At 46.8% G+C, this 25,445-nt stretch overlaps 1 protein-coding gene across 1 annotated transcript in view; it reads right to left on the minus strand.

Moving 5' to 3' along the window:
- The window catches only part of Eipr1 (EARP complex and GARP complex interacting protein 1), a 92,829-nt gene that overhangs the window by 12,684 nt on the left and 54,700 nt on the right, over positions 1-25,445 (minus strand). Inside the window, exons 4-5 of the mRNA XM_005001509.4 lie at positions 13,443-13,599; positions 2,130-2,229 (exon numbers count right to left, since the gene is read on the minus strand). Coding sequence (XP_005001566.1) covers positions 2,130-2,229; positions 13,443-13,599 — 257 coding nt within the window. The remainder of the gene's footprint in view (positions 1-2,129; positions 2,230-13,442; positions 13,600-25,445) is intronic.

Consider the following 25,445-nt stretch of genomic DNA (forward strand, 5'->3'; position numbering starts at 1 on the left):
CCTTGAACTCACTTTGTAGCCCAGGCTGACCTTGATCTTGCAGCGATCCCCCTACTTCAGCCTCCTGAATGCTGGGATTACAGGCATGCACTCCCACACCCAGCCTAGGCTGATTTTTAAATAAAAACAAGTTTTCCTTGAATACTAGGAAAACAGGCCAACTCTCAGTTTTTCAGGAAAGGCTATGACTATTCAACTTTTCAACTTTTCACAAGTCACTTAATATTTTTAAAAGTCCAACTTCTATGCCACATATTAATAATGACCAATCATTACTCATGTCATCTCTTTAACTCAGAGGGCTGAGGGAAGGATTTATTAATACTGTAAAGCATTGCAAGGGAAGAAAGCTAAGTAAGCATCATGGTAGCAAATAAATATCATGCAAGGTTGTCAGTAAAGACATCTACCTGACAGATACAGTTCTCAGGTCCCTGAGACCAGCGGAGATGACAGAACCCTTGAATACAGGAAGTTAGTGTTATACTAAAATGCTAAAAAACCAAAATGCAAAGTTAAAAAGATTGACTGGAGCACCAACACAGTTATAGATTAACTGATGTGTTATCATACTGTTCTGTATGCGTCGTCATCCTAGTAACCTGTTTGTTGTGTCAACCTTTGTTCCCTTTGTAAGAGACAAACGTTCCTGGAAATCGCAGACCAAGGGCAGTAAATTAAGGAAAGAACGAGGTAACCACCAACTGCGAAATGTCTCTGACCCCAAGCAAAGGGGAACAAAGGCCTTCTGCATTCTTGCTCACTTCACATCACTCCTTACTTTGCGGTTTAATCTCTATAAAAATCTGTCAAACTTCTAACCCAGTTGCACAGCTTTGCAAACTCTATCTGTACTGTGCCGCCAGTGCCAACTTAAATAAAAGCACTTCTTTTTTAAAAGATGTCTTGCCTCCTTCTTGACAACATCTCAGGCCTTGTTTTTGGGGTACAACAGTTAGGAAGTCTCATTTCAATTTCTCAGTATTTAGTTTCTCTTGAAGTTGTTACTTTGGTATAAACAAATGCGGTACAATTATAAATGTGTGTTTCAAAAACTACATTTTAAAAGACAAAGTTTTACAGGCTAGGCAACTTAGTGACTTAGTGGGACCGGTCTCAAAATACAAAAGGGCTGGGGATGTAGGCCAGTTACAAGGCCCTAGATTCAGTCTCTGGTACCATAAAGAAAAAGTCAGGTACAGGGAAGCACAGGTATAATCCCAGCACTGGGGAGGTTAAGGTAGGAGGGCTGCAGCAAGTCTGAGGCAGCCTGGGCTGCAGGAGCTCAAGCTCAGCCTAAACCCTATAGTGAGACCGTTTCAAAAATCAAAGCCAAAAAGAAACTTCTAAGGACTCAAAAATGCATACTAGTATCCACTCAATGGAAGACAAAATATTCAAAATGATGAATCAATTATTTTTATGACTCAGGCAAGTACTCAGGCTAAAAGTATTTTCTATGTGCTTTGACTTGAAAGTGTGGTACTGACAAAATATATATTAACTACTTACCAGTCCAATTATTTAAATACACGATGATCAGAAACTGCATGTTTCTTCATTATTTTATATAATATAGCAGGAAATACAGAAATGATAATTTTATCAAATTTATTCAGTGCAAGAGTTGACTGGCTGAAATGCCACTTGTCTGAGTGATTCACAAGATATGCAAAGAAACATGCCACCTGAATAACGCTCGGGGTAAACTGTTGTGCAGTTAAGAAGTCACTTATGAAGTTGTATATGTAAGTGCATGCCTCTAATCGCAGCACTCAGGGAGGCTGAGGTAGAAAGATGGTAAGTCCAAGCCCAGGCTGGGTAACTTAGCAACTTTGTACTCAAAATAGAAAGCGTTGGGAGTGCATCTCAGTGCAAAGACCCTGAGTTCACACCCCAGTGCCAGGAGGGGCGGTCAGGGGTGGGGAGCGGGGATCATGAAAAGGCCTTCCGAGTGTACTAAGCCCTTTGGATAAGCCAGGGACAGGGGAAGCCCTGTCAGCTAGACCCCTGCAGCATCACACAAGGCTCCTTGCTTTCATGGGGGGCCCTTGAACACGTGAATCAAGAAGCACCCAAAGCCCCAATTCCAAAGGCAAACCCCCAATTCCTGCTGTTGCTCTGCTTACCACGGCCTGGCTGGAGCTTTCCTGGAGGTCCCAGAGCAGGATGTGGTTATCAGCCAAAGAAATGACTTTCTTCCCTTCTCCCATTGGTTCCCAGGCGACACTGAGAGGAAGAGAAATGCCAAGAAGGATCAACAGGGAGAAACCAGCTCAGAGTCACTGCGAGTACTCGCAACCTGCCTCTCCAAGCACTGTGGCCAATGCTGTGATCACCACTGCTGCGGACTGAGCTGTGTCCCCCAAATTCTCCTGCTGACACCCTGCCCACCCCCACCCTCTCGGAAAGACAGTGTTTGGGAGGTGGCAGCACCTTAATGGGAAGAGAGCTAGGCAACTTAGTGACTTAGCAAGGGAAGAGAGCTGAGCAAAAGAAAGTCAAGAAAACTGCAAGGGCCACGCTGCTCTGCCTGTGTGACCAGAGGGACATTTCCTTCTGCTGGAGCCAACTAGAGCCCATCCACAGTCCAATCCACCCCAGTCAATGCAAGGCATGCATCAATAGTTAAACAGAGGCCAGGAGTCCATCAAGCCCCGGGTGAAGCCACAAAGACAGCATGAGTCCATCAGCACGGTAGAGCAGCTCCCAGAGGGCCAGAGGGGCAGCACTCTGAAGGCATGCTAGGAAAGTCAGCCAAATCCACAGGCACCAGCTCTACAGGGAGAGGGAGCCTCATGCAATCACTGGGCTACAACTTGAGCTGGTAAGTGGCCAGCCAATCCCTTGAAGCACTGATCTTTAGAAAGCCAAGGGACACTGGTAACACACACTGTGGATTTAGGCAGTGTTGGGCCGGGGAGCCACCCTAGAAGCTCCAAGCCTCTGCCTCAGTAAATGGCGTGGATGATTAGGACAGAACAGCGGTGGGGCATGTCCTCGGTGCCACTCTTGGTTCTGCAGGTGGCATGGGAGAACAGAAAAGGCCCATGTTTTTGTATCTCCAGGATGCACTCTTCACACCACCAACTCAGCCTGGCCCAGGGCCACCCAGGGTGAACGCAGCAGCAGCTGGCAGCCAGCTGTCTCCAAGAGCACAAATCATGTTTGGGGCAATGTCCCATCAGCTAGACCTGCTTCAGCCAGCAGGAAGGGAGAGGCTTGGCAGATAGCTCACTTGTTCTCACACTTGAGACAAGGTATGACCTGGTCTCCACACTGAGAGCCTCCCACTAGCACTGACTACAACCAGGGAAGGGAGGAGCTCAGCTTTCAGACAGCCAAGTGGCTTCTCCCAGTGGCCAGGGGCTGGGGAGGAGGCCTTTGGACTGAAAGCAAACTTTCACAGGCCCTATTCTATCAGGCCACGTCCAACAGTACAAGTCCAGGGTGAATAACCGTCTCCAGCATAGACACACTCAGATATGGAGGAATGAGACCTGGTTTTAGTGTGGGCATGTGTGTGTGCATGTGTGTGCATTGTTCCCCACATCAATGGCTGTTTCATAGTTTCCTAACTTTTGTCTCATTAATTGGATTTGATCTCCCTATCTATTCTCTTACTTTCCATTTATACACCCTTTCCCTTCTCTTTTTGCATTGTCTCAAATCCCTTCTCCAGCCTCTCTTCTTTATATATAAATATTACCATTAATGCCTACTCTTTTTAGGGGCCTATTTTACATTATTATCCTCCTTTTCTTTTTCCTGGGTAGGTGGAATGGTAGGGAACTTTTTTGTTTTGTTTTGTTTTGTCTTTTTATCGGTACCAAGGATCGAACTCACGACTGCCTGCTTGCAAGGCAGGTGCTTCTGCCACTGAGCTAAATCCCCAGCCCATGGTAGGGAACTTTTAAAGTAAGTTTTAAGTTACATGTTAACACATACTTGGTTCTTAGGATGTGGACATTATTGGTAGCTAAATATTCTCCTCGAAAAGTTCTGCTAGGATGTGAACCTAGCTAGGACTCTGCAAAGAGTGGAGTAGATGCTTTCACACTCAGACAAACTGACAGCCTGGGGCACATCACGACGAGAAAGCCATTGCTGAAAAGATATTTCACAACGAGAGAGCCATTGCTGAAAAGATCTTAACTACAAAGCCCTTGTCAACTGACCTGCAAACTTCAACACAAAAACACAAAAATCATAACAAAATAAAGCAGTGAAATGTCCCCCCCCACCCCCACCCTGCAAATTTGAAACTCCCACAAAACTGGTTCTGTAGATATTGAAGTAGAGGGCCGGGGATTTAGCTCAGCGGCATAAGCATCTGCCTGGCAAGTGTGAGGTCCTGAGTTCGATCCCCAGAACTATGGAACAAATTGAGTTCACTAACCAAGATACCACTGTATATACCTAACACAGGCATACTTGATGTCACAGAAAAAGCACTGTTTGACATAAAGTGGCAGAAATAGTCCAACAATTAAAGTGGGTGAATGCAATATCTGTCATAGACACCACTGGATCTGTGCTTGGTGCTGTGCCCCAGGGCACTGGGGAAACTTGGGAAGAAGACATGATGCCCCAGTGTTCCAGGGCAGCAGGGCATGGTCAGTGGTGAGGGCAGGCACTACAGCCCAGATACAGTACAGCCTCACAGACCGTTTCTTCTCAAATGGCAGCAGCTGCTTCCAAGAACCACCTTCACACGAGGCCAGAACTTCCCTGGAGACTTATGTTAAGAGAAGAAGTCTCTGGGAGAGGCTCTTCTTCAGCAATGCCTGACCTGGGTCCTGAATCACACTGTCTTTGGAGTGCCTGCTTTCCTCTGGTGGCCTTCTTGTCCCAATCCAGTCAGGTGTCCTCTGCTGTCCCCCAGAATCTGGGCTCTGGGTCCTGCCCATTGAGGCTGTCAGTCTATCTTGTACTCAGGGTGTACACAGTGGGAGCCCTCCACACACTTGGATTCTGTGGATATATACACAGCACACACTAGTGTGCCAAGGACACCGATCTGAAGCTTCTGCTCAGGGCTCTGTGCTGTGCAGGCCCAGAAGGCCAGACCATGGGCATCATGTGGAAGGTGTGTGTGGAGGACAGGAACCAAGGAATGTGTGGGAGAAGGCAGTGGATGCTGAATCACCTCGGGCCATGAACCATGACAGCCTCTGTCACATCTAGAAGGGCTCACAGCTGTGATATTGGCAGAATTCTATGAATTCAGATCAACTAATCCTTTGTATGTGTCAGATGTTGATCTTGCCATACCACCTGGGTGACCCACAGATTCCAAGAGCAGAGAAATCAAATTAAAAAAAAAACAGGACTAATATAAGTTTTGCACTAACAGTTTGCTAACTTGCCTTAAAAAAATAGATTAAGGAGAAAGCAATTAACCACCCCAGGATGGATGACAATGCACGTGGATTTTTCCCTATGGGATTAGTCTAAATGAGGTTTAAAGGCCTTGGTAGGAGGCCTTTGTTCTCAAAAGAAAAGCCATGAAAAACATGAGAGATGACACATGAGAGTCACCATTTCCAACAAGGGACCCATCCCAGCTTCCGCTGCTGCCCACACCCACAGGAACAACGAAGATGAGGGGCACAAGAAGTAATCCACAGGGACAGAAGGCTGTGGAGTCCAGCACTGTGGAGCCCCTGATGACAGGTGTCCCCAGACCTCAACATTACAGATCAATTTGGGCTGGCTTACTAATTAAAAATCTGTAAGAAAAATAAACATAACCTCCCACACACAGAGATAAACAGCAAGTGGACTAAATGAACACTGCTACTGCACAAGAAATCCCACAGGAGAGGATCTCCATGCAAGACAGAACACCTGAGCTTCCTTTCCTTAGGAACGTACAGTTCCTGCAGCTCTCCTGCAGAAGTAGAGGCCCACAGTCAGTACACTCTGCACCCTATGTGTTCTTTTTGATATGACCAATGAGTGGGTGATGGTCTTCTTGCCCTGTCTGAACTGTGTCCTAACTATTATGAGGTCCTCTCTCTCTCCCCATGTCCCCACAGTGCAGATCCTTGGAGCACTTTTCCATCTATTAATACCAACACATATATTCACACAACACACATTAGTACATGAGCAGACAAGGTCCCTGCTCTCCCAAGGTGACATGAAAGAGGGACACATCTGTGAGGTACCTCTGCAAAGCTATAATGCCAATGAGACGCATGATATTCCAGGGGGACTAACTGCTGAGTAAACCACTGTAGAGAGAACCCTTTTACCATATACTTCATTATTCATCCATGGGTGACATAGCTGAAAAAGTAGGTGTTGTTATTTTACAAGTAGCAATCCGTAAGCCCACTGTTGTTTGCTATGTACCTTGCAATAGCTACAGTATGCAAAGTGCAATAAAAAGAGAAATTCTACTTTATTACAGATCATTGCCATGAAACCACTGTCATAAACGTGAGAAAATAACCTAGATTTCGGCCATCCTTCCTACTCCAAACTAAGTTTATTTCTTTGTTCATAAAAATCACCCATTTTTTTTTGCTTTATCACACTCTACTAGTATATTTTGCAAGGATATTAAACAATGCTAACAAGTCAGGAACAAGGTAACAAGCACTTAATGTAAGTATGCTGCACACCTTTGTAATCATAGGGGGGAAACACAATAAAACAGCCATTCCTGGGAATAAACCCAAATAACTCAAACAGCTGACCTGTTCTGAAGCCATTATAGAAGCCACAATAATTCTGCTTTGGAAGGATCTGTGCTCATAAAGCAAAATATACCCCCTTCTCAAGTCTATGGTCCCAAAATGAAGGAGTCCCTGTCTAAGACGTCAGCACCTTGGAGGAGGACAGCTCCGGAGACCCAGACCATCTCAGGCCACCTCACCATAAGTTAAATTCACTTCATTTGCATAGCTCCCTGCTTTCCAAGGTCATTCAGGATGGGAAGTAGACTGCTGGACACCAAGCCTTTCCAGGCTTATGATCTGCTCCAACCACATTCCAATTCCTCAAGTCTATTATTGGGCCAAGAAGAGGAAAACCTTAAGAAATGTATCTAAATGATAGTGATTAAGTCATCATTTGGTGCTCAATTCTGAAAAACCCTTTTAAAAAAGTAATTATTTCCCCAGCCCATAAATCTCTCTGGACCTACAGATTTGGTGACCCAATTAATTTCTTCCTCCTGAAAAATTCACAATAAGCACACCACCAGATTTTCACAAATTTATTTATAAGGACAGGAAAAGGAGTCTTCAAGAGTCATGCCATGAAGTCAGCACGCCCAGTTTGATCATCTGCAGACACATGAGCTCTTCACATTGTGACATATGGATGCTTCTGGCGACAGGTTCATGCAGATGCAGTGCCTGGAAATGCTCCTGGCGGATGTGCATGTAACTGTTGATAGCAGGTGACTTGGCTATTAAAAGTCTGTTTATTTTGACATCCCACAAGGAAAAACTTCTAGCTCCATCAGCAAGATACACCCATTTTCAGCCTGGCATGAAGTTGTACTGAAGGAGCAAGGTGGCCGCCCCCACAATGGGGTCTACAGTCACCAGCTAACGACTGGGGAATGGCCCATAGCACGTGTGCAGGATGACACAGAGACAAGCACTCAGCACTAGGATGTACGGGCATGCAGAGGCCTGCAGGGCAACCTCTACTCTTCAGCAGTGCCTTGGTGGCAAGTCCAGGGTCTCAGCATGGGGCTCCTTGGGGAAAACAGATAGAACAGGGCTGGATCAGGCCTGGACCTCCTGCCCAGAGAAAGCTGGAAGAGCAGAGCTGGGCTCTGAAGGGCACTGCACACCCACTCATAGCCCTGGCACACTAACACCTGGAGATGCCCACATCACAGCTCTGCTCTAGGGAGGCATCACCCAGTTCCACAGTGTGTGTCCAGTGGCATGCAGGTGTCCTCCTAAGACTGCAGCAGGGGACACCGAGCTTATGTGATGGCCACCTGGTTTCCAAGGACATCTTCACAAAGCACAAAATAAAAAATTTTTTTAAAAAAGAAAAAAACTGAAACTACATTTTATCCAAAGTCTGAAGTGATGTGCTCACTTCGGCAACACATATACTAAAATCTCAAATGTTTTGATTTTTCCTTCTTTTTCTTCTGCTTCTCCTCTTTCACTCCTGTTTTTGAACAGCAGACAGAAGTTGACTATAGATTAAATTTTTGGATTATCACACATGCAGGTGGAAACTGTTCAAATTATTTGAACCTTGAGTTCAAATACCACAAAAAGAACTTCACAAACTTCACAGAGTCCTTGTGAAGGAGATTACCAGCTTTATAAAAGAAGCCTGGGCAGCCTCTGCCTGGAAACTGTGTATGGATGCAAGAGAAGACACCATGCTTGAGCCAGCAGGCAGGGTCCCGGAGGAGCAGCCTTGAACTTGGAGTTCCAGTCTCCAGGATGGACAGGAATGAATTCCATTATTGCAAAGCTGCATGGACTACGGTATTTTCTTATACCTGTCTGAATGGACAGCTCCCAAACTCTCCCGGTGGATACCGTGGTGAACTTCCTAGCTTAAAGTGTTCTGGGAAATGTTCTCTGTGATGTAAGAGGTTGGCCTGAGATACATTTTTGAACCACATTATTTCATAGAAACCTTAAGTAGAATCTTAAGAAAAACATGAGTTTCTCCTTGATATCATAATCTATACTCTGTGCAGTATGTGTTCAGATTGTTGTACTTTGAATCTTGCTGGATAAGTTGCTTGTACGTTGAGTTTTACTAAGTGTTCTCTCATCATGGTCTATTTCCTGATATTTAACGTTCGTAAAATTTATATGGGGCCAGAGAGACTCTGGCATCTCATTTTACAATGGAGATTTTGTGCAAACCTCAAAGAAGGCATTTTTTACAGTGCTTTATAGCACCCCATGATAGTTCTTTTCATGCACAAATTAAGGGATGTTAGGCAAACTCCCAGGCTTCTTTTGAAAGCTAATGGACAATGTTAGTACCGTGCTGGCCACCAGAAGGAAGTGTGAAAACTCTAAACCCCTGGGATGAGGGTGTGATCAGTGATAGGGTGCTCCCCCAGCATGTGCAGGGTTGCACGTGCCTAGCATAAAGTAAAATACAATAAACCTCAGTACACTGACACCTAGGGACATCTAAGTCACAAAACCAGCACAAATCACATAAAACTTGGTGAGACTTTCATGATGGTGCCGTCATAATCCCAGGCAATTCCCCATTCTCATTGCAGTAGTTACAAAAGCCAGGCCGTGCCAGCTTCAGACATAGTTCTTTATCCTCAAAGATGATGTTAGGGATATCTATCAGTTTACTCTTTGTAATAGCTAACCTAAGCCAGTTTCCTCTGTTCCGTCACACTGAATTGAAAGAGGAAAAAAAAAAAAAAAAGACAAGTGATGAGGCCCAAATCCTTTCCTTGTTGTTGTTTTTCTGGACAAAACAGCTCCTGTCTGCTGGCCCTATGTGCATTGCTCTCTTCTCCTCCCTCTCCAGTGTCAACACCATCAGCCATGACCTTTTCTTCCTCCTCATAAGCACCTGATCACATGTGCCAGCCTTCCCCGGCAGGTCCTGCCGGTACCACCTGGCTGGCATTTCACGGTGATATTTATTCCATCTGTACAGCAGCAGTCTCCCCCCGTCTGAGGCTCTGCCGGCCACCGAGCAATACCCTGGAAACACCCAGCCAGGGGGACGCGGAATACTTGAGACTCCAGTCACTTAATCCAGGCCGAGGGAGCTGGGGATGCTGTCGCCACCATCTCCAATTTTACTCTCATCCTTTAAAGCTTCTAATTACTGATTTTAGTAATTTCTCCTTCAAAGGAGATTTCTGTCTTCTAAGAAACAACATGATCAGTTCGAAGGCTCTTGATGCCCCACTTGGGGAGCAGGGCTGCACGAATGTACGAGTTTCTATTGTCTGACTGCGGTTTCGCTGGTCAGCAGGGAGCTCTCGTCTGCAGGTAAGCTGCAGGGCCCCTGAGCAGCTGGGTGCCTCTTGATCAGCAGAAGGGGATGGAGAACCACAGAATCACCCTGTTGCAGCTAATCAGCCATCAAACCCACAGCTACGAGGGTGCTTCACAGCAGACTCTTGGGAAATAATTACCTCCTTCCCCTCTCACCTGCAGAGCTCCAGGAAACCTCCCTTTATCAGGGATCCCAGAGAATGTGGTGCAAACATCAGCCTGGCAGATACAAAGTGCCAGGAAGCAGCAGGGAACCAGGTGGGGCTGCAGTTGATTGGCTTGGGATGAATAGGTCCACTCCATATATGAAAAAGTACATGTAGCTATCAGTTTCACCATTGACTCAAGGAGAAACTTCATTCTCTGCAGACAAATAACCACGTAAAACAAAAAGAAAACCTGCCTTGTCTATTCCTGTAAAGTGAATTAGTGCAATCGACGGTAAATGTGACCTTGCTTTCTTCAACAGAGACAATGTAGAATTTTACTAACCCTGCTGCATACTGTAATTCACAAGTCAGGTCATGCAAGATAGGAGGCAAAGGCCAAAGGCATCCCGACAGATCAGCACATGTGGAAGCATGGCCCAGGGCCCCAGTCCAGGTCCACCCTGGGAGTTGCCTGTGCTCCCTGACCTCACCTGCAGAGACATGGCAGTCCTCTGGACAGGACCCTCAGTGCCTGTGTCTCGGGCACCCCTTGTCTTGCACCAGGCAGCTACCTCGGCAGGAGCAGCCTGTGTGCTGTCCACTTTGATGCAAAGGGGGTGTGGAAGGAGAACTTGCCATTTGTCTCTGAGTGGCAAAGAGAAGCCATGGTGCCTAGCTAATTTAGAGCTGGAAAGACGGTATCATGAACCCACGATCACTCCCACTCATCGGAGGAAGAGGGCCCGAAGGGAGAGACTGACTGGGCAGTGGCTGTGGATCTGAGGTCAGAAGTGAGGTCTGCACCTCGGGTCCATCGCCACTTTCTGGGGCAACAATGAACAGACTGAGAGCCAACATGGAGAGGAAGCAGCCAGGAAACAAGGAGGCTTCTAATCTTCCAAAAGAGCGACTCCCCCACAAAGCACCACTCTTGTATTCACTTTCCAAGAAAAAGCTGGGGGATCCTAGGACATTCTGCAAACCTACTCTGTTGAAGGAGAGCTTATGCTCCCAGGCAGGGAAACAACCTTCAGGTCACAGTGACAACAGGGACAGCCTCTTCCGCTCCTTCGGATGGGAAGCTATCAGGTGCTCCTGGAGTTAGGGGCCACACTGCCCCAGCCCCTGCTGAGAAGCAGGTCAGCCCAGGGCTGCTCCTCAAATGCTAGGACTGCAGTACAATGGCAAGGCATGCAAAGTCCTCAGAAAGGCTAGTATTGGATTCCCTGGCTCTGTCCTTGGTGCTGAACATGCAGCCTTGAGGTATGAGATTGGAGCTCACAGAACAAAGGCAAAAAGGATGCCCTGAAGGAAAATGTAATGGGTAAAGGATTGAAAGTGGTGGGGCACCGTGGAGGGCAAGTGAAGAGCACAGGCCTCTCCATCCCCTGCCTGGACAGCCAGGCTCTGGAGCTCACATGATAAGGTTCACCTTGAGCACCCTGGGTCACAGGGTGCTAACCTGTGACCAAACAGGAGCTAAAAAATTGGTGGGGGTGCGGGGGAGGGGGCTGGTCCCACTGTGCACTCTATGAGACCGCAGGACTAAAATGGACACGTGAGAGGCTCCATAGCCACAAGATGCTGCAGTGGCCCTGGGCACAAGTGTCCTGACCCAGGTCCCGTAACTGGGGCACATTTCCAACCTATAGGGCTCACCCTGAGACAGCAGAGAGGATGCTGGGGCATCCTATGACATCCTTGGATATGCCCTTCCTGCAGTGGTATTGTTCAGAAAATGCCCAGGGCCACCTGCTAGGGCTTCCTCGGTATCAGGCCACAAGCCAGACAGGAAGTATAGTCCCCACCCACCAGAGATCTCGCTGAGTTCCTTGAAAAAAAAGCACGTGTCACTCCAGCATTCTCACTGAATGAAATCTTTGAAAGTCAAACTTCTTGTCTAGCATTAAAACTTTGACACTAGCAGAGTCTTCACAGAGTATACACGACAATGCCAAAGCTCTGAGGACACAGAGGGGAGGTCCTCAGCACTGCAGTAGATAGCAGATGGGTGTGCTCACCAACACGGGCGAGGATACCTCCCAAATAGCTCCCCTGGCACAGGTGTGTGCATGGACAGCACAGTGCAGCATCTCAACCTAGCATCAGTCACTATACTGCACACACACGAGTCCTTCCCACCTGGTAGTACACAACAGAGCACTTGCACACGAAAGGAAGCTGAGGTCTGTGACTACTCATCCCCTGGCAGCACAGACCTTATCCCACACTCATCTTTTTCTGCCTCTGCCTGCAGATCAGGTCTCTGTTCTCGTGTCCTCCTGGAGTGACCACGGCTCTGCCTGAGGCTCACATTGTCAGCTGCTGTGCCTCTGGGAATACATGGTCTCATGTGCACACTCATACTCACACCCTGTTTTCTGGGCAACACGGCTGTTGTTTGGAATGTGGGGCCCTTTGCAGGAGCTGATGGGAGCAGCTGAGTGACGGTGCCCAGGTGATGGCATCAGGCTTTAGGACCCGTCTGCCTCCCTCACTCTGCAAGGCAGTGTGACTTGCATATTGAGGTCAGCTCTGTCTAACACCGCTGGCCGGGCAGAGGCACAATCATCACCAAGCAAAGCCCTGGATGATGCCTGCAGCCTGACTGACTCAGACCACCCACGTGCAGCACTGTTCTGTCATGACTGCAAGGTCCAACCCTACACAGGGACCTGGAGGAGAGAGACAGAGACAGAGACAGCCCAGCTCCAGCCCCTCCTGAGGGAAGCATTCTCTGTCCTCCAGCAACAATGATGCAGCATAGCTCCTCAAGGACCACCACATCTGGCTCATATGGCCTTGTCACTGCTGTCCCCTTGGGGACAGTGACTGTTTGAGGTCAGGCCCCCTGGCCATCACACTGGTATCCCTGGAGCTGGTGAGCTGTGTGTGACAAGTGCCTAACCAACCACATGGAGGGGAGGAGTCCTCTCTAATACAGTGACCGCCAAGGGTAAACAATAGTGGCCCATGAATACTCACAGGGCTCTATCAGTACAGCCCCTTCCTGTGGAAGCTGTGGGAGTGGTCAACCTCCAGTCACTAGCTGGGGAGCCCCCATGTATGGAAGTTACATCTCCGGTCCTGCAGGCAACACCTACAGGTGAGTATATAGCACATAGGGCTCAGGACACCGCATGCCAAGCACACTGCACACCCAGAGTCCCCAGGGAGGAGGAGTTACGCGCCTTCAACAGGAAGCGACAGGTACCATCTCTGCACAGTGCCTGACTGTGTCATTCTTCTGTCAGGTGGTTGTGTGGCCCTAGCTTACAGGAGGAGAGGAGGACAGCATCGAGCAGTTTCCTACCAGGCCACATTGCAGGGGGCGGCACTCCCAAGGTGACACAGCAGCTCCAGGGTCTGTGCGGTGCTGGCAGAGTCATCAGGGGACTCCTGGCCGCTGGACTCCAGATCCTTGGGCATCCTCCACACGGCTGCACATCCCAGGACTCGGCTGTCGGAAGCTGAGCAACAGAGGAGGACATCAGTAGGGCAACAGGGACAGTGCCTGACATGCACTCAGCTGTAAAGGGGACATCTACTCCCTAGAACCCTGACACTGCCAGCAGAGAGCACAGGTCAGATGAGCAGGGCTACACACAGAACAGGCACTGTCAAGCCAGCACCCATCCATGAGCCCACCTGCTCCTTGTCTCAAAACCATTGTTCTGTTTCAAATGTTATTTTCAGCTGGGCATGATGGTACATGCCTGGAATCTCAGCATTTGGGAGGCTGAGACAAGAGGATCACTGCAAGTTCAAGACCAGCCTGGGCTACACAGTGAGACCCTGTCTCAAAAAGACAAAAAACAAAAAACACCTGAAGTTATTTTCTCAAAGTTGATGTCCTCCCATCCTTCAACATGTCTTCAAACACAGGAGCAAAATAGAGGGGTGGAGGTGACATTAAAGGGGTCTCTCTGCCCAAAGCATTATGGAGTTGTCAGAAACAAGATGTAAACATGCAAAATGCCCTCCATTTGGAGACCCTGCTGGGAATACTGTACTACCTCAGTTTACCTAACAGGATGCAAGTCTGGGCTCAGAGGTGCCACTGGCTGTAGTCCACAGGTCTCACTCATGGTGCCTGAGGCTCAGCCTCAGCTCCAGGCACTGAGAGCCCTGACAGCAATTTTCACAGATGATCTGAGGGCACCATGTGGATGGAGACTGAATCCACATGTGAAGGTTAAGAATGTGCAGGCTCCAGGCAAACCTCTCAGTATGACACGGCCTTCAAAACTGAGCTACAGAACTAGAAGTGTAGCTCAGTGTAAATGGCTTACCTAGCAGAGTGGCCCTGAGTCTGACTGCAACCAGCACCATACACTGAGGCTCCAAAACACTAGATTTAACATTAAATTCATATATAAACATTTCTCAAAATGTGCGTTCTAGAGGGTCACAGTGGCTTACACCTGTAATTCTAGCACTTAGGAGGCTGAGGCAAGTGCATTCCATTTAGTTTTAAATTGCCAGTGTGCTAAAAACCTTCCTTTCCATTTTAAAGGAAACTTAATAAACAGGTTTCAAAATTAAATCATCAAGTCATCTCAAATGAAGAACAGAACATGTCTTTTTTTATTTCTGATCTCACTAAGTTGCCCAGGATAGCCTCAAACTTGAGATCCTCCAGTCTCAGCCTCCTGAGAACCTGAGATTAGAGGTTACATTGCACTAAAGCAAGAAAAAACACTTCACAAACAGTATTTCCTACATGAGAACAACAAAAATGACACATACAGCATTATAAAAATGAGAACCTTATATTATAATTGAAAATACACCCCTTATTATTAGCTACCATGGCCTTGCAAGCTAAGTGTCAATTTCCTGAACCATGAAATAGCCCTGGGCACAATGACACAGTCCCCAGCTTCACACATGTTATTATTATTACCACCAGTAACCATGCTCAGATAATCATAGAAGGGTTAGGATCTCAGTCAAGGCTTTCTGATTTAAACTTGTGTGCTCATGTCAGATATTTTATTGGGTCTAAGAAAATGCAGACTTTTGATTTAAAGAGCCAGACATATTATTTATCTGTATTCAGCAAAACCTTGATTTCCAAGCACAGTTCATTTCAGAAACAGGCTTGTAATCCAAAGCACTTGTGTATCAAAGCAAATGGTCCCACAGGAAATGATAGAAACTCAGATGATTCCACCACCCAAAAATATTCATATAAAAATGCTTATAGAAGCTCTGACATGCTGATGGCTAAGAGCCTCCACTGGAAGAGAAATCGGGCCTTCTCTTGGCCAGCTGGTACATGGGCTGAAAAAAAGGGAAGAGCATCCCCCACCCTGGTGATTCGGGGGACTCAGGGTGAGATGATAGTAACTGAGGGAAAGGGAAGAGCTTGATGCCTGTATTGTTTGGCTAACTCTGCAGGCCCGGGGCTGGTGGTCTGGGCATCTACTTGGAGTATGGCAGTGTGCCTTGTGTCAGCTGTGGGGATTTCCTCCTCTCTCGTGTTTGAAATCCAATGTTTTGTTCCATTTTATTGTTTTGTTTCATCCCTGCGCCTGGTAACCTAAGCCATTATTTTGACGATAACAATGTGCTGTATTGCTTTGTTTTGTTTTGTTCCGATTTACTGTTTTATTTAATATTATGGTTTGATTGCTTTTATTCTGTTTTGTTTTGTTTGATTTTCCTATGTCTGATGGTAGGGCCAACTCTTGTGAAGATGGCCCCACATATTATGGTATCATTGCTGATTTCCTATTATCCTGTTTTGAAGCTCTGTATCACTTTCACTGCTTTGTTTTGATTGGCTCTATTCTGTTTTGTTTTGTTGGGTTTCATTCTCTTTAAAATAAAATTTTAAAAAATGACTACAATAATACAAGTAATAAAGAAAAATAAACTGATCTCAATTATCCTTTGAAAACCTTCTTGACTTGTATGAGGGAGACAAGAAGGAGGAGGGTTAACTGTGTATCAGTTGGAAGCTTTTTCTTTTTGTACAACTTCACTTATTTATTTTATTTATTTTATTTTATTTTATTTTTTAGACAGGGTCTTACTACATAGTCCAGGCTGCTCTTGAACTCATTCTGTAGCCCAGGCTGCCTTCAAACTTGCAGCAATCCTCCTGCCTCAGCCTCCAGAGTGCTGGGATTACAGGTATGCAAAACCACACCTGGCTCATGCAGCTTTAACAAAGAACCTACCCAATGACACTTGTTTTTGCCTTCTTTAGAGGATTCTATGAAAAAGTGACATTGCAGTGTCCTTACACAGATCTGTCACTCACACTGCTGCAGCCTTATTTGGGTGGTGTTTTCTACAAAATTTTGCACTGTTACCCACATTTTATACATGTCCCTACTCTCATCTGAAGCAAGGATTCCTTTGCTTCTTTTTTCTCTGCAGATGAGATCTCCTCCATAGCCTGCTGTTGGGAGACATCACCCACAATCCTGCAGAGGAGAGAGAGGCAATTCAAATTCACCAGCTCAATTGTGCTCAGGTGATGCTTGGGGCAGGTACTGCTCCTATTGCAAGACATCACTCGCTTAGCAAATTAAAACTTTTTGGAGATGTTTGCTCACAGAACACTCATGGAACAAGTCATTTACAGCCCAAGGTTTTACTGTGTGTACCAATATTTTAACATTAACACCTCTACTTTTTTTTTTTATTGGTACCCAGGATCGAACTCACAACCTCGAGCTTGCCAAGCAGGTGCTTCTGCCATTGAGCTAAATCCCCAGCTAACACCTCTACTTTTAACTATGTGCTATAGTACACAATGACTTCTGTGTGCATGTGAATTGAATTTTTGGCTGATGTTTTCAGTCACATGGCCTTTAGGGGCCCATGAGCTGCAAGCGTGTACTAATTTATATATATATAGTTTTAAAAAGCAAAACAAAGAAAAGATAATCTGGTGAGTACTGAGTGAGTTCAAAGTCCCTTTGACAAAGGGAAAATCAATGTAACCACCAACCTTTGAGCTTGTGTTCCTCAAAATCAAAGAATGAACTCTAAGAAACAATGGAAATTAATAACAGGAAAATTTTATTGAGACAGAGAGTTCCTAAGAAACAACAGGGGACCTGGAAAATTGAGTTCTATAGAGTACAATCACAAGGTGGATGTAAAATCCCGAGGTGGGTACAACTCGGACAAAACTATGATCAACCAATAAGATTATGAGTTTAGCTGTTTAAGTAATATTGATCCAACTGGGAAGCAGGTCACACAGCAAATGGACCTAAAAAAAACCAGGGCCTTTCAGAAACAGATGAATGGGGGCAGGGTGAATGTTAATTTATTGTCTACCTCTAAGAGTGGCAGTAGGTCGGGTCATTTTGTCTTTGTCTCGAGGCCTGGCTTCCAATAGATGTGCCTCCAGCCACAATTGTAGTGTGTTCTCACCAGCCCTGTCTGGCTGCCTGGAATATGTCCACCCAGCTCAGCAGTCTGTAATGCTTTACTGAGAATCTAAACATTAGAAGTCACCTTCAGGGCTCAGAAAGCTGCCTGCATTTGGAGCAGCAGCCAATACCATGGACCTGAGAGAACAACACAGAACATGGCTGCAAAACTGGCTGTATGAAGTATGCACTTCCCGCCCAAGAAACGCTGCAGGCTGATCAGTAATTTCTAAAGCCTCAGGAGCTGATGAAATTTAAGGTAAACAGCACTAAGAAACACGGGAGGTTTGCCCACGGAGACACACAGATTGTTTCTGAAGCTCCGAGGATTTCCATAGCTGTACGATCCGCAACAGAGCGCTCAATGCACTCCCAGCAGATATCAAAGACACGAAGGTGTTCTGAGAAGGGAAAGCCGGTCTTCAGAAGGAAAGCGCTGTAAGAACCAGGGAGGCAGTTGTCTTTCATCTCTGTCTTTAACTCTGTGCTGAGATTAGGTCCTGGAATATAGCTGCCTGTGCTGAATTCAAATCACAATGACAAGGAGCCCGCAGAGGGCAGGGTGCAAGGCCCCTGCATACAAGTCCAGGCCTCACAGCACAAGTTCAGTATAACCAGGGTGACAGCACAAAGGTCAGGGCCACTGCCCACAGTCACTCCAGCCACACTGACGTGAGAGTCACAGCCATGGGACAGCTGGGCTTGGAAAGAAGGCAGACTTCACGCTGAATAAACCCAGCCGCCCCACTGTACTAATGAAGAAACTGAGGCCCACTGAAGTTAACCGACTTTTCCAAGTGCACACGGCTCATTAGCACCGGAGTCAGGAGTGAAATGAGGCCTCTTGACTCCTTCACAGGCCACTGCTCTGAAGGAGAAAATACCAAGCGGAATCTGTAAAGCCAATTTGAGGCCTCTGTCTATTTTTTTGGTTTAATATGGAACACAAGAGCTCAAGGCACTTAATGAGATAAAAAGATAATCAGGGCCACATGAATGGAAGAGGCATACTTGAGGGGCCAACTGTACCCAAGCAGTATGAGCTTGCTGGAAGGGATTAGGGAGTCAAAAGGCTTAGAGGAATTCAAAGGAGATTAGAGCCTTTGTGAGCCTGAATAGCAGCTGCAGTCAGCTTGCTAAAAGGCTAACAATGCCCTGGCTGGGGACATAAGCTGATCCCCAGCTGGAGGAGGAGGTGGCATCCACGGCTCCACAACATAATGAGCACATTAGGAACCAACCAGAGGCCTATTTTTAGAGCCCGAAGCCACCTCCCTGCATCTGGTGCAGGCGGAGCAGGTGAATGATGTGGAATCCAGCTCTGCCAGGCGATCACCTGATGCAGGTAGAGCTGGGGTACACAGCAGGCTGTTGAGGATGCTGCGAGCCTAAAAATACTTCGCAAGGCTGGCCTTTGAAAAGCTCCGGGGATAGCGTTGTGTGTCGATTACACAGCCCGGTGTGCAGGGGGCACAGGCTGACTGTTGGGAGGCCACAAAGGGATAAAGGGCCTGGGAATGGCATCCATTCTGTCACTTCTGTCAGGCCTCCAGGTGGTGGCCAGGGAGCCTGGCCTCTCTGGGAGCCTGCTAGTAGGCAACAGCAGCATGGGTTCTGCCCACAGTAGAAGGAGTGGCCAGGAAGCAGGGCAGTGGGAGACAGCGGGCAGGGAAGCAAGCGCCACGTCATCTGAGCCAGAAAAGCCCAGGACTGGGCAGAGCACAAGACAGTCACAGCTCTTACTTAGGTCCCACCTGAGATGACCAGTCCATCGGAGGGTGGCCAAGGGAAAGAGGACCACTGTGAGTACTGCTCCCCGGGCCCTGAACGGGGCCAATCCCCATGCAAAAAACAAGTGACACTGTCACAGCGTGATACAGGCCTGACTCTGGCAGATCCCCCAAACACTGCTGCTCCATGACCGCAGAGCCAGCACATTGGGAGGGACCACGAGGAAGCTGGCAATTTCCCTCCACTAAGGGAACAAGTCCCCAGAAGCAACACTGCAGCCCATGTCTCAGCAGAAGCTGGCGGAGAGTGACAGTGCAGTACCACTCACTCCCTGGGGCAGGCATTGCTGTCATGTGCCCCAGCTACCTGCTACCAGACAGACGCACAGCCCCTGACCTGCCACACACAGGGACCACTCTCAGCAGGGCTTTTCACCACCCCTGTCTCAAGGGTCACCAGCAGCCACCCATCATCCATCACCTGCAGGAGTCAAACACACCTCTGCTGCCCCTCACAGACCTGTATCACTTCTCAGGCGACCCCAGAGTCCAGCAGGGGGCTGAGATGGCACTGCCATGACTAACAGTGGCCCGCTGCTTGCTCTGTGGGGCTCCTCAGTGAAGAGTGGCTTCACATTTTTAAGAAGACAGGAAAGAACATGAAGAAGAATGTGAGGAAGAGGGCATGGGGCCCACAAAACCTTTACTGTGCCTCTGGCCTCCACGACGCATCTGTGCCTGTAAGCAGCGGACCACCTCCCAACTCCGAACCCACCTGCTGCAAGTCCTGCTGGACCCCCAGGAGCCTCCTGCAGAAGGAGAGGTTCTGTGCTCTAAGATGAGGTACTGGAGGGGAAGGAGGAAGAGAACCCTCAGTGCTTCTGGGACCCACTGTCTTAGACTGGCCTAGCCTCTCGCAGGCCCCTGCACATGGAAAACGTGTGCGTAGCATTGGCCAGCAGAGCTCCACAAGCTTTCACACTCACACCAGGGTTCTAATTCCCCCTAAAGGTCTCTGCAAGCCGTAATACCCTGCCTGTACCCGCTCCCTCTGCACTCCCAGGGCAAGCCATGCGGCCAGCTGTGGTCCAGCAGGTTGCCACCCAGGACCCTGTGCTGCACTGGATGTGAATGGCCCTTTCCACCATGCTGTATCCCCCATATGTCTCCTCCCTCGGCCCTGGGTACAAGTCAGCCTCCTTCCTTCACAGATCACTCTCCTGTGAGTGAGCTGGGGACTACACTAAACCTCTTGGTTCAGCCTGCAGTGGGGTGTCTGGACCCCACCCCACTTCACTCCATATAGATGAGCAGTACCCTAAGGAGCGTGTGCATCCTGGGCCTGGACACCTGGGGGTTCAGAGCCTTGGAAGCCAAAGAGAACAGAAGCACTGATGCTGAGCAAGCCTGACCGATCCCAGGCGTGACTCAGCACGTGACTCAAAGGCAGGGACCTGGGCAGGCTGGGGCACCCCTGCTACAGCAGGCTGACTTCTGGCAGTCTTTTGGGGCTTGGAAGTACCATTTGCTCCTCTAACTGTGAGACTCCACCCATCGATGTTTAAGACTGGGAACTGTGTATAAGATCCAATCACACTCTGCGTTGCCCACCATGCCTGGGGCAAAATGGGCCACCCTCGGGGGGAGAATCCCAGACTAGGCCCTTGGGTTTGGAGCCAAGCAATGCCCTCTCTGTCCTCAGCCCTGCTGGGCAGCCTCCTTCCTTCACAGGAAGGAGACTATATTAGGGAATGGGTGTGGGCCACAGTCATCCTGTCACTGAGCAGAATTCTTACTCTTTCCAGCCCCAGTTGAATTCAGAGGCCCTCAGCTGGGGCAGAGTGAGTAACTACAGCTCCACAGCTGGCTGCCAGCCCCCAAGCACCTCAGAGTGTGTGGAACTTTGGTGTCTGTTTGCCCCCGCATTCCCAGTTCCAGGGAGAAGAGCACCTTTCTGAAATGCCTACTGTGGTCTTGACGTTAAGGGATAAGCCCACATGGGCAGGAGAGGGAACAGTGGACATTCAGTAACAAAGGTCCTTCAGAGGCAACTGTGCTGCCCATGGGACGGTGTGAGACCTCCAAGAGGAAAGGCAACTGTGCAGCTTGACATTTATATTTGAAGCCCAAAGACAGAAGTGAAGACTGAGATTATTTTTCTCTTGCAGGATGTTTGCTAACATTTCATTTGTGAACTGAATAGACTCAAGGATTTCTGATTCTGGCAATAACAGCAACAATCACAAAGTCACACCTTAGACACAGTTCAAAGGCATAGCTGTGCCTTCAGGAAAGCACTCATCAGGAGCAAAAAAGCCAAGCCATTTTGAAATCAAACTGGTAAACTGAGGTTGCTCTTTCAGTATTGGTATCTGCGAGGAATCCAAAGACTACAGACAGAACAGTGTTATGGTTCACATCTAAAATACTGCCCAATGGTCTCATGTGTTTGGAAATGGGACCTTGTAGAAAGAGGTTGGTCACTGGGGATGTGACCTGGAAAGGGTATGTTCTTGTCACCAGCTCCTCCCTTCTGTCTCAGCTTCCTATCTCTCGAGAGGTGAGCAGCTGTCCTCCACCAGCCCCTTCCTCTGTGTTTGTGCCCTGCAGCCAGCCAACTATAGACTGAATCGCCCCAAAACATAGGTCAAATTAAACCTCCCCTTCTTTACAGTGTATGTGTCTGGCATTTTGTTCCAGTGACAGAAAGTAACCAGTACAAACAAGAAATTAAGTTTTAAGCCCACAAAAACCTTAGCTCCCAAAAACTATACTCCTGGATTAAAACAATGTGCTGGAAAGATCCCCTTCCTGCTGGTACAGGGAAATGTCAAGAAGAAGTTGTTTTTCTCAGCTATAAAAGCCTCCATGTCCTATCCTGAGACTCGGTGTGTGGCCTGCCTTTATCCTCACAAAAGTTTGGGTTCTACTAATGTAGTTTCAAATTTACAGTATTAATGTAGCTCCAGAAATCTAAGCCAACAATTTAACCTTAAGGAAGCCCTGGGTTTTTGGAAGCCCTTGATGTTTTCCAGAATACATCTGAAGCCAGCCCTTTAGGAGACCACAGGTTCAGCACAACCTAACAGAAACTTGTGATTAAAAATCACGAATAAACCTGGGATCCAGGTGAGAGCTGACCAAGAAAACAAGATAGAATTTGTATTCAAGGACCTAAGATTTCAAAATCTTTTTGAAGCTAAAAGGCTAGAAGCAAAAATAAGAGCAAGCAATGAGACTACCAAAATTTACCAGAAATATTTTTAAAAGAACCAATGAAGTATCTAGAAATAAAAATTACAATCGTTGAAAATAAAATCTCACTTGGCAATGCAAGAGCAGATGAGAAATATGTGGTGAGAAATAAGACAAGGAGACGGGACGAGGTGGAGAGAGAGAGGCGGTTGCCAGGCTTTGACACAGATGCACAGGGGAAGGGGCTGTGGGATGTAAAGAATCATGCTTGAGAACTGTGCATAATTGAAAATAAAATGAAATGTGTAAATTCTCTGAAGCAGGAAGCAGGACTATTCCCAAAGAGGAGAGTTAAAAAGAAATCCATCTCAGGGTCCACTGGTACAAAAAGGCAGAACATCAAAGACTCCAAAGGCAAAATCCAAAACACCCCAGAACTCTGAATCTGGTACCTATCTCCAAATGTATGGCTGATACACTGTGTCAACTTGAGAAGTCTAGAAGTTTGAGAAACCCAGCAGAAAGCCAGACTTCTGTGTAAATATCCTCCTCCTGTGTAAGAGGAGGGCAAGGAGATTTCCTGAGCGCTAAACCTGCCCTGGAGAGGAGAGTGGCATGTGTACAATAAGGGAGGAGAAGAGGCTTGCTTATGTTTTTGCTCTAGCGGCTTTTGCTAGCTGCTGCCTTGAAGAGCTGCTCCAGTGCCATGCCAACCTGCCTTGGAGCCAGCTGATTATGGGGTGAAACCTCCACAATGAGCTAAATAAACCTGTCCTTCCTTCATTTTGGTTGTTGGGTATTTTGTCTCAGCAAGGAGAGAAAAGTAACCAGGACACGGGAGAAACAGAGATGCTGAAAAAAAGGAAATGGCAAACTGTCAGCCAAGAACTGTGTGGCTGGCTCAAGAATTGCTCAAGAAATATGGGCTGAGGGCATGGTTCAGAGGCACTCTGCTAATCCAGCACACGTGAGGCCCTGGGTTCAATTCTTAGCATTACAAGAAACGCAGGTGTGCCTCTGCTGCCACTCAGTGCATAACACGGATGGTAGCCCCACCCTTTGCCACCACTGCGACCCAGGTCAACTGAGCCCCAAGGTCCAGAGAACAGCCCCATTCCTGGCACACCTGAAGTGAAACCATGCAGGAAGGCCAAGAGACCAGAGGGAACACCAGCAACAAAGCTGGGTCATGACCAGGGCGCACAGGATGGACTGGTGGGATTAGTGGCATGGAAAAGTCCAAATGAACAGTAATGATAGGAGCCCACAGGTGGTGAGTTAGGCGAACAAGCATTGTGCTTGAGACAAAGACACAGGCAACAGAAGGCAGGTGGGGCTGCCCCTGCTGCCTCCCTCTCTTTCTCTTTCTTGCTGTTTTTTCCCCCTTCTTTTCTGTCTTATCTTTTTTTCTCTTTTCTAAATGGCTGGGGAGAACTCCAGCCACAGAAAGCTCATCCCATCCCCAAAACCCGGAGACCAAGTCAGATAATCCCCTGCTTACTCCTTCATCCTTTCTCTTCTGCTTTCTTCCCTTGTTTCCCAAAGCTTGCGTGATCATCCTTGGTCCTCCAGCCTTACTTAGACTTTCTTTTTAGTTATCTTTATTTTATCCAATATACTTCTTAAATTTCCCCACCACAGGGTAAAACCACTCTAACAAGGGGAACACTTCACTCATTACGAGCTCCCAATTTGTGACTGGCTCAGTGATATAATTGTAGTTTAAACTCCTATAATTTAAGGTACAAAATTAATAGTTACCACACTTTGTGAGTTTCTAAACTGTGCTTGATACTATTGTTATTGCTAATTATGCTACTTCAGCTAGGATGTCCTATCTGTTGTAATCAGTTGTTCTCTCTTTGGTAACAATACTGGGAAGCTCTGAGGTAATAACTCACAACAGCCCTGCACCAAAGAACTGGGGGACTAAGCCAAACAGACACCAACATCTCAATCTTAATTGAATGGAAGGTAGGATTTGGGGACAGACATAAACCAAAAACCTCCTACACACAGAAGATATTCCTGAGGAACAGACTTTTCCTAGAGAAGACTTGATACCAGTGATAGAGCTACCAACACAGAAAACAAAATAAATTTTTGAAATAGAAAATGGAATTTTATTTTTCCACTAAAAACATAAATGAAGCAACACACAGTCTCCCAGCAGATCTCCCATCTGCCCAGAACAAGTCCAGGAGACAACAAGATAGAGGAAAATGGAAGACACACACAAGAAATTTCTGAAATGATGGCTACCAAAGTAAAGAAACAAATCCATGGGACTACAGAAGAAATCAGATCAGAAATAATCTCTCAGGTAAAAAAAAAAAAAAAAAGAAAGGACAATACTCATAAAGGAAATGCTCATTAAATCTAGGGTAAATAGACAAAAAAAAAAAAAGGATGACAGGAAAATGAAACCATGAAAGCCCAATATAGTATAGAAATACAGTGCATGAGATGGTTTCAAATAGATATCCAATAAATTCAGACTTCCATTGAAAGCTGGCAAAACCACTTTAACAAAACTAAAGGCAAACATTCAGAGCTTGAAGACAGGATTGCAAAAAGTGATCACAAAAGGGAAGATTCCCTAAAAATAACAAAGGATCATGAAATAACAATTCTCATGGTGCCTACCTGGCAAGCATGAGGTCATAAATTCAATTCCCCGTACAAAAGAAAAAAGAAAAAAAAAATCAACAGCTGCAAGATGATGCAAAGAAAAACAATATAAGATTAATTGGTGCCAATAAAAAAGGAGGAGTCAACACAAATGACATAAAAAGACTATTTGCAGAAGTAAATAACAGAAAATTTCCCAAACTCTGACATGGAAAAGTGAAGCATTTAGAACTCCAATTAGCCATGAGCAAAATAAATCTACAATCAGACATATAATAGTCAAGATCCCAGAAACTCAGCACAAAAACAGAATATTAAAAGCTGTCAGAGAAAAAAGAAAGCCCATCAGAATCATGGTAGACT

This window comes from Cavia porcellus, unplaced genomic scaffold (genome assembly GCF_034190915.1).
Source record: "Cavia porcellus strain 051 isolate PalLab524CR breed Dunkin Hartley unplaced genomic scaffold, mCavPor4.1 scaffold_8, whole genome shotgun sequence".
Classification (NCBI taxonomy): Eukaryota; Metazoa; Chordata; class Mammalia; order Rodentia; family Caviidae; genus Cavia; species Cavia porcellus.